This window comes from Salvia splendens, chromosome 15 (genome assembly GCF_004379255.2).
Source record: "Salvia splendens isolate huo1 chromosome 15, SspV2, whole genome shotgun sequence".
Taxonomy (NCBI): domain Eukaryota; kingdom Viridiplantae; phylum Streptophyta; class Magnoliopsida; order Lamiales; family Lamiaceae; genus Salvia; species Salvia splendens.
Window position 1 is genome coordinate 25953731 of NC_056046.1, and position 14537 is coordinate 25968267.

The following is a 14537-nucleotide window of genomic DNA, read 5'->3' on the forward strand; positions in this document are numbered from 1 at the left end:
TGAAAGAATTTCACGAGGAGCTTCTAGGTCTTCAACTGCAACAAAATGAGATGATGTCTCGCCTTGTTCCGCCGACGCGAATGGGGCTCCTAACGCTCAATTTGCTGGAGGTGTTCCACCTCGGCAACAATACTTTGCTACTCGGCAATCTAAGGTCGGTTTCCCTATTTTCAACGGAGAGGACTTAACTGGTTGGATCTTCCGTTGTGATCACTTCTTCGCGGTGGATCTGACACCGGAGGAATCGAAAGTACGTTTAGCAGTGATTAATTTTGATGGCCGCGCGCTTCAATGGTTTCAAAATTGGGCAAAGTATCAGGAAAGGGCAATGACTACGCAGTGGCCAACATTTCTACGAGCCTTAGAAGGTCGATTTGGAGATCAGTTACTTGGAGATCCAATGACCGAACTCCTTGCCCTCAAACAAACAGGTTCGTTTGCTGATTACCATGACCGTTTCGAACTATTGCTTGGTCGTGCATCTCTATTTGAATCATATGCTATTAGTCACTTCGTGAATGGATTGAAACCATTTGTGCAAAAGGCTGTAAGAATGTTCATGCCACAAACATTGGTACATGCTTATGCTCTAGCTAGACTTCAGGATCTATCTACTACTACTAGAGAAGTATTGCCTCAGAACTCTAAAAGATTCAGTAGCAATGTCTCTAGATCTACATCTAATTCTACACCATTACTCCCCACACCTACTATGCCTGTTGTTAAGACTAGACGTTTACTAACTGAGGAAGAAATGGCTGATAAACGAGCCAAAGGATTGTGCTATGGTTGTGATGAAAAATTTGAGAGGGGGCATCGTTGTTCTAGGAAACAATTGTATATACTGGAAATAGATGATGTGATGAGAGACTTAGATGTTACTGATGAGCTTCAGGAGGATGAAATTGTTGAGGAGGATAATCCACTGATCTCAATTCATGCTATAAACGGCTCTCCTTCACGAGGTTTCTGCACTATGCGAGTCACTGTCCGAGTGGGTAAGAAAGCTATACATATTCTTATTGATTCAGGCAGTACTCACAACTTTTTGGACTTGCAATTGGCTAAGAAATTGGGACTTCACCTTACATCAATAAACCCAGTAATGGTGGATGTTGCGGATGGAAATCGTTTGGAATGTAACTCTATGTGCAAAGGTATGCATTGGCTACTGATGGGTACTCCATTCACCACAGATGTTCTGCTTCTTCCCTTAGGCAGCTGTGATATGGTGTTCAGCATACAATGGTTAGAGACATTGGGAGTAATCTAGTGGGATTTCAAAATTTTAACAATGGATTTCACCCTTAATGGTAGAAGACATCTAGTGAGAGGAGGCCATAATGAGCTGAAAGTCCATGCGGTTTCAGAAAAAGAAATGAATAAACTTCTCACCCACACTGATGGAATACACTTGTGCGGCATTAAGGTGATTGATGAAGGGAATTCTACCTTAATGGCTGTGGAGAAACTTGAAGAATCTGAGCTTCCTGTTCCTGCCAGTATCACAGTGCTCTTAGAGGAACACAAGGCTATCTTTAAGGAGCATACATCTCTACCTCCCTTGAGATCTCATAATCATAGAATCACTCTAATCCCAGGCTCTTCTCCAGTGAATTCTAGGCCCTACAGACATTCAGCTTTACAGAAAAATGTCATTGAAAAACAAGTGTCTGATCTACTCAAGCAAGGGTTCATTCAACCAAGTTCTAGCCCATTCTCTTCCCCGGTTGTTCTAGTAAAGAAGAAGGATGGAACATGGAGAATGTGTGTGGATTACAGACACTTGAATAAGATCACTATCAAAGATAAATACCCCATTCCCCTTATTGATGAACTTCTGGAAGAATTGAAGGGAGCTACGGTTTTTTCTAAAATCGATTTGAGAGCTGGTTATCATCAGATTCGAATGGAGGCTGAGGACCTAAGACCGCTTTTCGTACTCATGATGGCCACTACGAATTCGCGGTGATGCCTTTTGGACTCACCAACGCACCAGCCACATTTCAAGGTTTGATGAATGATGTGTTTAGACCTTTCTTGAGGAAGTTTGTGCTTGTCTTCTTTGATGATATATTGATATATAGCAAGAATGTGGCTGCTCATGTGGATCATTTGAGGTTGGTTTTTCAGAAATTACATGATTATACTCTCTTTGCTAAGGAGAGTAAATGTGAATTTGCTAGGAGCAAGGTTGAATACCTCGGCCACATCATTTCTAAAGAGGGTGTCTCAACCGATCCTAAGAAATTCCAAACTATGAAGGATTGGCCTACTCCAACTGATGTGTCGAAGCTCAGAGGATTCCTTGGACTTACGGGTTACTACAGAAAGTTTATCAAGGGATATGGCATTATTTGCAGGCCTTTAACTGATCTACTCAAGAAGGATGCCTTTTGTTGGGATGCTAAAGCTGATCCAGCCTTTACAGCCTTAAAAGAGGCTATGTTATCTCCTCCAGTGCTAGCTCTACCTGATTTCTCCTTGCCTTTTGTGGTAGAAACGGATGCCTCAAGCTATGGAATAGGTGTTGTTTTGATGCAAAACAACCAGCCCATTGCTTTCATTAGCAAGTCACTTTCTCCAAAGAATAGAGCTTTATTAGTTTATGATAAAGAATTGCTAGCTATTGTTTTTGCGGTTACACATTGGTGCCACTATCCAAGTACTCGACCTTTTGAAGTCCGCACAGACCACAAGACTTTGAGTCACTTACTGAAACAGAAGCTCTCCACTCCAGCTCAGCTCAGCTGGTTATCAAAGCTGATGGCTTTTGACTTTGAAATCACATACAAAAAGGGAGCTGAGAACGTGGTTGCTGATGCACTCTCCCGTGTGCATTCTTCTGAAATATTTTGCATGGCTTTAACAACAATCTCTACAGATATTTACCCTCTGATTCAAGCCACATGGGAATCGGATCCACAATTGAAAAAGGTGATTTCTGAGCTACAACAGAATCCTGATGCCTCTCCTAAATTATCTTGGATTGGCAATCAATTAAGGAGGAAAGGAAGACTAGTAGTGGGTGATAATCAGGATTTGAGGCTTCAAATAATTCAACTATACCATAACTCGAGTGCAGGGGGTCACTCGGGAGTCTTAGCCACTTACAAACGCCTCTCTTCATTGTTCTATTGGGTCAATATGGAAAAGCAAATCAGGAATTTTATTCGAGAATATGACATATGTCAACGCTATAAGTATGATAACAGCGCTTCCCCTGGCCTTCTTCAACCGTTGCCCATCCCTGAAGCAGCTTGGTCACAAGTCAGTCTATACTTTATTGAAGGACTTCCCCTCTCTCATGGGAAGTCTACTATCTTGGTTGTTGTGGATCGCCTTACAAAATATGCACACTTCATGGCCCTTACTCACCCTTATTCGGCCCTCACCGTAGCTCAAGCTTTTCTGGACTCTGTCTTCAAGCTACATGGTTTGCTGAATATACTTATCAGTGATAGAGACAAAGTGTTTATGAGCAAATTCTGGACCGATTTCTTCAAGCTTCAAGGTGTGGAATTACACATGTCGACAGCTTATCATCCTCAATCGGATGGCCAAACTGAGGTGGTTAACCGCTGCCTTGAAACTTACCTTCGTTGCATGTGTGGAGATCAACCAACCCACTGGAGTAACTGGCTTAGTTTGGCTGAATTTTGGTACAACACTTCCTTTCATTCAGCTATTGAAACTACCCCTTTTGAGGCATTATATGGCTACCCTCCACCTCTTCACATTCCTTACTTCAAAGGTGATTCCATGGTGCATGATGTGAATGAGAGTCTGATGGCTAGAGAGGCAATGTTGGAGGTTCTTAAACATCATTTGGGTCGTGCTCAAAAGCGCATGAAACAACAGCACGATAAACATCGGTCTGATCGCAAATTTGCCTTGGGATATTGGGTCTATTTGAAGTTACAGCCATACCGACAAAATACACTACGCGATCGACAATTCCATAAGCTCAATCCTAGATACTTCGGTCCCTTCAAGGTTATTGATAAGTTTGGTGAAGTGGCATACAAGCTCTCCTTACCAGCTGACTCTAAGATCCATCCCGTGTTTCATGTGTCCCAATTGAAAAAGAAAATGGGCCCTCTATCACAGCTCCATGGTACGCTACCTGCCGTGGGAAACTCCACCTTTCTCGAACCAGTGCAAATCCTTGAACGATGCTTGGTTAAAAGAGGCAACAAACCAACAACTCAAGTCTTAATACACTGGGCCAACTCCTTCCCTGAGGATGCTACATGGGAATTCCTTCATGATATTCAAGAACGCTGTCCTCATTTTAAACCTTGAGGACAAGGTTAATTGAAGGGGGGGGGGGAGATTTGATGCATGGAAAGGGAAATAGTAGGATAAAGAATAAACGCCGAGAGAAGCTTGGAGAAGATGGACACGTGGCGTGAAGATTAGTTAGTTATGAGTTAGTTAGAACTTCCATTTCAAGTTAGTTACGTAGTTAGTTAGTTAGCTCACAGCTATATAAGTTGTAGCTCCTTCATTTGTTACTCTCAATCATCGATATTAATGCAAGTTGCTTCTTCTTCCTCCCTCTCATCTCCTTCTCATAGTTCCATACGTGTTGGTGCAATTCCGGTCGTCGTTTCTATCATCGGTGACCCCGATTCCGTACCAGGCACAAATATGCTTCTTTTCGAGATCAAACAAACGCAAACGCAAACGCAAACGCAATGCCCCATGGGCTATGATAACACCTAAGATGTTTCAGTTTGGAATATGCAGCATCAAATTTGTGGGTATTGTCATTCCATCATGAACCAATTAATGAATCCCATTCCACATCCTGAGTAAGTTTCAGTTTGGAATATGCAGCATCAAATTTGTGGGTTTTGTCATTTCATCATGATCCAATTTATTTGGGGGAAGTTTTCACATCCACTAAACTAGACAAGGTTTGTCTTCATATCATTTATATAATTACAGGTTATTAATATTTATTGTTTTTTCAAATTTTGCCATCTGTTGTGAAGTTGGAGTACAACTGGTTAGGACAAAGGGAAATTTGTATCTGTCAATGTTGATGTGTGAATTTGTTGTAAACATTGTTTGATTCTGTCATAGATCATGAAATCATCCGTCCATTCTTGTTGATTTGATACAGTCAGATGTCAGTACTTGATAGAATCTTGTGGTACTTTTGAATTTGATTTGTTTGTGAGTTAATAATCTTGACGTAGTGCAAAAATCTTCGGCCACTTTTAAAGTACTCCCTCCGTCCCGCACTACTCGCACTTATTTCCTTTTTGGGCGTCCCAAGTTACTTGCACTCTTTCCATTTTTAGTAAAAAATTTCACCTACAGCCGTCATTTTTGACTTTCCTATACACTCATTCCTTAATCTCCGAGCCGAAAAGGAAATGAGCGAGTAGCCCGGGACGGAGGGAGTATAAAACTATGTACAGTAGAGTTAGAAAAAAATTAGTGACATGTAGGTTCTACTTTTTATATATTAGTTTTATAATAAAATGTAAGTGAGAATGAGTTAGTGGAATGTGTGGTCTACTATTATAAATGGTAAAAGTAAAATGTGACAAATTTTTAGGGACGGACGAAAATGAAAATAAGTGACAAATTTTCTGGGACGGATGAAGTAGTATAAGTTTAATTGTGAACTTATTATAACCACTCGTGAGCGAAAGATGACGATAAACTTATATGTTAAATTACCTTATAATCTATTTGTCCAGAGCCTTTGTCCTAGCGACAATGAGCTTAGACATTATTGTAAGAGGTGCCGAGTTCGAGCTCTCTTGACTTCAATTGTAATTTCATCATTTCTATAGGAGTTTATTGGTAATTTCCTCCTTCTTAATATAGGAGTTTCTTTTTTTAAAAATACCTTGTTGGCATGTGACATTATTTAGGCTATAAATTAGAAAATCATAGAATCTTAATTAGTTCATAGATATGGAAAAAATATTGTTCATTTTTAATTAGTAAATCTATAAGTAGTACTCCCTCCATCCCTGAAATTTTGTCACATTTTTCTATATTCGCCCGTCCCACAAAATTTGTGACATTCGTGACCCAAATCATACATCATATGGCATAATTACATATTTTATTATATATTAGTTATGCAAATGTGTATGTGTGCTTAATACTAAGTGTCTTGTGCATGGAAAATGTGTGCATGGGATTTATAGTAATATGTAGTGAGAATAAGGAAAGAAAAGAAAGTAACTCTTTGTATTAGTTTAGCTTCTGAGGTAAGCTTCGTATTTAGCTTCTGAGGTAAGCTTCGTATTTAGCTTCTGAGGTAAGCTTCGGTTTAGCTTCTGAAGTAAGCTTCGTCATATATATAAAGGAGTTGAAAGAGGTTAAAAAAAAGGGGAAGAAGGGGGAAAAAGAGAGAGAAATTCTACACTTATGAATTTTTGAGAGGATCAAGGAACGTAGATCGGGAATCAAGAGCTAGTGTTCGACCAGGTTATCTATCCTAATCAGGTGTGTATAAATCACACTTTTAGTTTTACATGTGTTATGTGGTTGATTGTTATATGTTGAATTGGAGTGAATTATGTGATTATATGGTGTGAAGTTGATATGATTATGAATTATTTGATATTGATGGTCGAATATGATATGAATATTTGATTGCTGAAATGGACATGTTTGTTTAGATATATTGGATAATTTGATGGAATATGGTATGAATATGTTATTGGTGCAAATGATATGTTTATGATACTTATGATGTGAATCATTGGATTGAAAAGGATCTGTGACGGTTTTGCCCTGGATCTGAAATTACAGTGGATATATTGGGACCTTCGGGTCAACATATTGGGACCTTCGGGTCAATCATATTGGGACCTTCGGGTCAATCATATTGGGACCTTCGGGTCAAACATATTGGGACCTTCGGGTCATATTACAGTGGGACCTTCGGGTCAAATCATAATGGGACCTACGGGTCAATTATATTGGAAATCCCGGGCAGATACCAGGCTTGACTGTCACAGAATAATAAATTGATCAGAGAGGCATATGCATATGAATATGAAATGGTTTGTTTTTAAAGTATGATATGTATTGTTTCTGATTATATGTTTTGATAAAAGAGTATGCTTGATATTGTATCATGTGAGATTAAAGTGTTATCAGGTTTGGCGGCTGACGCATATTGGCAACTTTCTCCTCCTCATCAGTTTCGCATGTAGATAAATGTATAGTATATAGAGTTGTGAGAGGGTTCCACTACTTTACAGGATGTTTTGAAATATGTGCTGGATAAATGTTGAATTTTAGAGTTATATAATATGTGTGTTCTATGAATTAGACACGTGTATCGATTGCTTTTATGATAAGAAATTTATTTATAGTAAGTGCATACATCAGAGGGGTTGAGGTGCCACAAAATTTGTCACATTTCACTGTTTACTATTTTTGGTAGTGGACCTCACATTCCACTAACTTATTCTGACTCACATTTTATTATAAAACTAATACTTAGACTTTAAAAGTAGGATTCACATCCTATCAACTTTTTCAACTCACTTTCCACTACATTTTTTAAAATCCGTGCCCGGTCAAACTGCAACAATATTTAATGGACGGAGGGAGTAATATATAATGCTGTTATTAGGTTAAACAAAAGACAAAAGCAGATATGAATAAAGTGATTATGAATTAGTGATGTTTAAAAATTAAAACCAACAAAGAGACGGCAGATAACTGTACCTGTTCTCTGCCACCATTTAAGAACAAACTGCCTATTTTAAATTCAGCCTCAGATCCTTTTCGTGCCACAGATCGTTGCAACAAAACACAAAGCGATAATTAATGAATTATTACTACAAATTTATTTAGTTTATAAATATAAATCTCACTTATTTCATTACATATACTCCTATCGTAATGTAAATTTGTCTATAACTTTTGGTTATTACTTATTCGTATATTAAATGACGTTTAAATCTCACTATTAAGGTGAATTTGTCTATAATTTTGTGTATTAATAATATTATGTGTGCAAGTCCAAAACACAGGAAAGAATAGCAGTTCAATCTAACAATTAACGTCTAACAAGAATAAAGAATATTCTACCAAATTAAAAATTAAAATAATAAAACTCAAGTTATAATTGGGATATATAGTTGACAAAACTACAGAAAAAATCAATAACAGAAGGAAGAAAAATAAGAGTATTAAACATGAAACGAGTTCATTTATTTAATTAAAGCAAACGACGTTGTCATATAATTCCTCCGTCCTTGAAAAGTATGAACTCTTTCCTTTTTAGTCCGTTACTGGAAAATATAAACAATCATTTCTCTCTAATAAAGTAAAACTCATTCTCCTCTAATAATACTTTAAAAACTTTTTCTTTCAATCTCTTTTACTTTACCAATTATGAATTAAAATCTGTACCGAACCAAATATTCATAATTTTCAGAGAAGGGATGGAGTATATAATTGGTTCAACGAACAGCGAAAATCAGCTTAGTACTAAAGCGTTTGCACTTAATCATTAGCTTGAAGCTTCATGACCGTAGATGTGTGTTGTAACTAAAAAGAGTTGATATATTCAATTAAACAAAAAGAAAATTCGTTGATCATTAAAACCACAAGAATATTCCTAGTTTAATTTTACCTGATGACTATCAAAATTGAACCAAAAACATGAAAATAAGCTAACATTGATGTGTACTCATTATTAGATTGAATTCGAATTAGGTCGCATGCCTCATCCAATTTCTTCTTTTTAATTTCCCAACATCATGTGTATTCCCCTATCTTATTTTGTTTTGTCCTATGTCGTGATTTTCACCATATATAACATATTCCAAATGTCTTCACCACATCCAACCTTAATCAACGACTTTTCCTTTTCTTAAATTAATTTTCGGTTTGAATAATGTTTTGGAGACATAATGTCTAAGACATAATGAGGTTAAAATGGTAATTAAATATTATGTGGTATTTTTAATTAAAATTTTATTTTATGTGTTTACTTTACTACCCCTATATTAATTTGTTTATTTATTACACCTATAACCTATTTAAGGATATAAATGTAGATTATGCATATATTATGCATGCATTTAATAAACACGTGAATCATATATACGATTTTAAATTTGACTGGATAATATTTTTTTATCTATTCCCCTTTTATTGCATTTATTTAAAGAAAATTTTAAAATATAGAGTAGTACAATTTTACTACCAAATAAAAAATATTGGATTTCTTTACAAATTAGTTTTATAAATTTTAGTTTAAAATTACTAGCTAAAAAAAGATATTATTAATGGAGCTTATGATTCTTCATTTTCTTAATTCTTAATATAATTAGTTGATGTACGATATATTAAATAATCTAAAATGAGAAAAGTTGATTCATCCAATTATTTTCGTATTAAAAAATACAATAATTTTTTATTTTTGAAACGTTATAAAGTTAACTTTCTAAGCATAATTTTATAGAGTCAAAAACAAATATTACATGTGATAAAATTTAAGAAAATTAATACAAAAATACAAAAGATAACGCAAATAAATGATTCATCATAATAACTACTACTATTATTTAATCATACAATTCAAATTTGAATAAGAAATTTAACAAAAAAAATAATAAAACCGGCTATTAAAGTATAACATAAAAAAGAAAATAACTCATAATTAAATTATCAACTGATTATATAAAAATTTATTTGAAAAAATAATAATAGATGAAGCTATCAAATTATTTTATTATTAAATAATAATTTAGTATGTATTTTGTTAATTACTACTATAGTAACTAATTTATAATCTAAATTCATGATTTTTAAATAAATAAAATAGTATAAAATTAACATGAAAAAAATGATGTGTAAACATATAAAAAGTTTCGAGCATGATTGTAGTTTATCTCTAATCAAATCAATAAATATGCATTTAGATAAAGATATTTAATTTGATTTAATATTCGTTAATTAGATTTGTATCCATTTAACATGATATTGGGTAAAGTAGTCATAATAAAAAATATATCTATGTCAAAATGCCATAAGGGTATTATGGCATGGAATGTCTCTAAATCACTACCCTTTCGGTTTAATGATCCAACACAAATTTATATCTTTGGCGAAAGTAAGATATAATTGAATCTTGTTTAAATAACACGGAAGGATTAAACCTTCCGTGTAGACAACGTCACAACAAGCTAACGACGTTTACTTGTGAACATTGCATAGAAAACTATTTGAGGTAGGATTGGTTAATTGGTTGGTTCAGTTATTAATCGAATCGAATTGTTGGTTAATTGATTAAATAAAGGCACCAAAACGATAATCGAAATTGATATTGATATCAATTAGCAATCGGTTAGCCTACTATAATCGATCGGCTAAAATTGATCGAATAAACGGTTATCTCTATCAACTGAACTTAAAATTTTAAACTAATTATTAGTTCTTGTCATAACCATTCGAACCTCGGATGGTGGAACATTGACTCACTACTATATATAGATATCCCATTGAACCACCCATTCCTTTTATAACATTACAAATTCTTTCCCATATTCTTTGCTTTGACATGGTAAATAGGAGAGGCTGAAAAATAATTGAAGAAGTCTATTGTAAAACTGACTTGCTCTTCTTCCATGAGAGCCAACACAGGGTCGTCTCATAGGCGTTAAAGCGGCCAAGAGGAAGGGGAAGACAGAAAAGCCAAATCGCCTTAGTTTGAAGACCCGACTCTCACGACCTTTACAAAGGCGTCGATGCAGAGAACGATGTTGGACACCATTAGGTACATCCCTGTGTGCGAAGACGAGGAAACAAAAGCCGGTCTATAGAATCTCCTCAACGACGTCAAGAGACGATTGGGGTTGGGTCCAAGGTCTTGAACGAGACAACTCCTCCGGCAATTAGTTTTTTTTTCTTACTTTTTTTCTATGTATTTTTTTAAGTTGTAGTTCTTTTTTTCTAAATGAAGTAAGTTGGTTTTGGGTTTAATTAATTTATATTATTTTGACATTTTATTTTATTTGATAAACTCAAATTATAAAAAAAAAGAAAAAATGTGTTGACATGGAAATTGAAGATGAGCCAATTTATTGGGCAGAATTATAAAGCACTATTGCAGGTGTTGAGGCTAAAAGATAAAATAATGACGTGGCAGGAAAAAATAGCTAGAGGTGGACACATTTATATATTATAGGTTGAATTTATAGTCCATTATTGTGAAATGGCCTAAGCTGAAGTTTATCGATCATTGGAAGTAAATTTATATATTCAACCATGTAGTATTGTTTAATAATTTATCGTAGCACTTGTAACGATTATTTACAATGATATAATTAATTCTGTTTAAACTTAACTAATAAAAACAATGTCTAATTGATGAGTATGCATATGTTTTTTTTATAACGGAATAAATTCATAAAAATCTTACAATCATTTCAAAATTCAAACCATCTGTCATCTATTAGGGATTCTAGTAGTGTAATAATTCAATATCAGACAATTCCAAAAAAAAAATTTGGGAGTTTAGGCATAGATTTTCTCCTGTGCAGTAGATGCCAATTAGCGGCAATGGCATGGCCCATTATCTAAAAAGATGTATGCAGAAAAGGTTGCAATCAATGCAAGAATATGCAGTTTGAATTGCTTGGCCACATTTCAAACTTTATTTCAAAAAAAACATTCAACTTTTTTTGTATTAAACTACAAGTAGCAACTCTTTCAAAACCAAACAGAAATTTCAAATACTATAAAAATCAAGATCCTATTCTAAGCTAGAAAGAAGCATGGCTGAGGTGAAGCCTCAAATCAGCCCTCCTCGCCACACGAACGCGAGACGGTTTTCAGCATCAAATTGGAAGAGCTTCAGAGAAGATGAAAGGTCTTTAAGAACAACCGCTACAACAATTTCCAGCAGTGTGTCGTCTCCTGGATATACTGCTACAGGTAAATAAATAAATATTCTCTCTTACAAAATTAATTAAGCTTAACTTATACTCGTATTGTGGTTGGCAGACAAAATTGATCCTTCAACATATTCATTCACAGCAGCCATCAAAGGTAAGTAAGGAATAATGATGATAAGTATTTAGAGTATAATTTGTAAGAGCGGAATGCAACGCGATGCAGGATTGCAGAGACGAGGAGTGTGGTCGTGTGAATACATAGGCATAGGCGGGCTGCAGTCAAAATGGAGCGATGCTGAGAAATACATATCGAATCCGCTGTCAGGCCAAGTGCCCGTCGAATGCTTGTCGGCCAAAGCGTTAGGCGTCAGATCCTTCAGCACTCTAACTAGTAACAGAATCACCATTTCCGCGCCACTCCATTTTCAGACTTATAACCACCATTTCAAATTCCAAGGTTTGCTTTAAATTAAATTGTGTGTTAATAGCAACCCTCATATATATATATATATGAGATCTTTACCAAGTCGATGTAAGACAAGATTTATACATATATTCATTTCCTCTCAGAGAAGAAGAGGCCGCCCGCCGCCGTCACTCGAGATGTTGGAACACAGAGCGCGGATGTTAGTGTTAGTGCACCAAACACTCCTTCCATTCAAGAAACTTCGCCAAAACACAGCCGAGGAGAATCCGTAAATTCCTCTCTTTCTACTCACAAACAGATGCCACAACAGGTAGTCTCTCATTGCATAAGAATCGTGAAATATATAACTAGATACCGAATCTCAATCATCAGTTAAAAAATAATACTGAGGTTATTTTAAGATTGTATTAGTTCATGCCAGGGGTATGCACTAAAACAATTTAAAACAATCCACGGTTATGAACTAAATAGATGTATAAATGACTTTATTGTTTTCTTAATGATCTCTGTGTTTGGTTATTTGATTATGTACGAAGATTTAGTTTTTTTTTTCACTATCCTATATATAATATATATATACAAGTCTCCCTCCTATTCAAATTGCAAAGTCTTTTTTGCATATATATACTTAATACTATTACTTTAGATCAAAAATTGACAACCATTATATATAGAGTATGATTAAAACGGAAAATATCACCTTCCCTTGGAAATGAGAATATGAATGACTTAGAAATATGAATAGGAGGGTGACAGCTTAATTGTTTTATGGTGACTAATTATTATCTACTGTTTGTTTCATTAGTACCAAATATTGTGCATGCAATTATAACTATATATTACTCCCTCCGTATACCAATAGTGTTTCATTTTGTTATTTTCGTCCGTCCATCAATAAATGTCTCATTTGTTTTTTTATTTTTGGTAATGGACCTCACATTCCACTAACATTATTTCACTCACATTTTAATATAAAATTAATATACAAAACTATGACCCACCTTCCGCTAACATTTTCCACTCACTTTCAACTACATTTCTTTTTACCCGTACCCGGTCAAATTGGCTTTATATTAGTGGGTGGAGGGAGTATTATTATTATGTGCGGAATGAAATGGACAATTGAGAGGTTTTTGTTGTTGTAATGAGAATAAAGTGTGAGATTTACGAGAAAGAATTGATGTATTAAGAGAGCAGACAATTGAGATTTTATGGTAGATAGCCATCAATCATGATGGGTGTCCCTCTCGCATGTGACAAGTGCCCAACCCATATGTAAAGTGCTTATGTGGTCACACTTTGCTTCTTTCCTACACATGCATGCATATATGAAGTTAGAGAAATGTGGTCACAATTTTCAGCATTTTATCAACTAGTGTATGACCCATTTCTATGTCAATGGTGTGTAGGTGGGGGAGACAGAAAATAAGGAGAAAGAAATTAGAAATACAGAACACGGAAGAGAGAGGAAGAAGAAGGCAATGATGATGTGTAGCCAAGAAGGGGGAAGAAGAAGAGGAGGATGTTTGTCATTTAAGGGTTTGTGGCAAAGAAGAAACAAGTGCAATTGCAAACCTAAGAAAAACTACAATACTCATTCTTCCTCATCACCAACCTTTCTATATCATATTAATGCTTGTTACGATGTTTAATTTTATTCTTTCTATCACATACATTTTTAGACTCTCTGATCCTTTATTTTCATTTATATAATCAACTTGTTTGTTGGTGTTAATTGGAATATATGCCACAATTTAAAATCATACAATATATATATAATGCCGGATCATCTATTATAATACACGTACATTGTGATTGTTAAGTATGACTGGGTGCCAATATTAAAAGTGATGTCCCACCGAAATTTTTTACTACTAAACTCGAGTCCATATTTAAATATTTATAATAAAAGTATTAGAAACATGTGGAAAATGTGGGACATCTTTGATGTGGCCAAGACCTATGGCCTTTCATCTTAGGTAACCCCCAAATACCTAAAGAAATAACTTGATTGCAAGGCCTTTCAAGTGCTTTCTCTAGCCTATAAATAGGCTTGATCTTAGAGTGGAAGAACACACCAACAAATCATTCTCTCTTCTCTCTAGCTCTCAAGCATTCTAGTTCGCACTTAGGAGCATTGCATTGCTCGGTTCTCGCCTCCAATTCATGTTCGCTGGTGCCTACGAGTTTGAGGTGCTTCAACTCGGTAGGAGGAA

The 14537-nt window shown here is 35.3% G+C and overlaps 1 protein-coding gene across 1 annotated transcript; it reads left to right on the forward strand.

Annotated features, from left to right (window-relative positions):
- Nucleotides 1-11685: 11685 nt before the first annotated feature.
- Nucleotides 11686-14056, forward strand: LOC121767352. Its single transcript, XM_042163609.1, has 5 exons — nt 11686-11934; nt 12004-12048; nt 12118-12351; nt 12465-12631; nt 13731-14056. The coding sequence occupies exons 1-5, from the start codon at nt 11775-11777 to the stop codon at nt 13971-13973; spliced, it is 849 nt and encodes a 282-aa protein (XP_042019543.1). The 5' UTR covers nt 11686-11774; the 3' UTR covers nt 13974-14056.
- The last annotated feature ends 481 nt before the right edge of the window (nt 14057-14537 follow it).

Bases quoted from the DNA above. Each gene is read 5' to 3' on its own strand.
- LOC121767352 (XM_042163609.1), top strand. From the start codon at position 11,775: ATGGCTGAGGTGAAGCCTCAAATCAGCCCTCCTCGCCACACGAACGCG. The intron at 11,935-12,003 runs GTAAATAAATAA...TGTGGTTGGCAG, and splicing joins TCCTGGATATACTGCTACAG to ACAAAATTGATCCTTCAACA. The intron at 12,352-12,464 runs GTTTGCTTTAAA...ATTTCCTCTCAG, and splicing joins CCACCATTTCAAATTCCAAG to AGAAGAAGAGGCCGCCCGCC.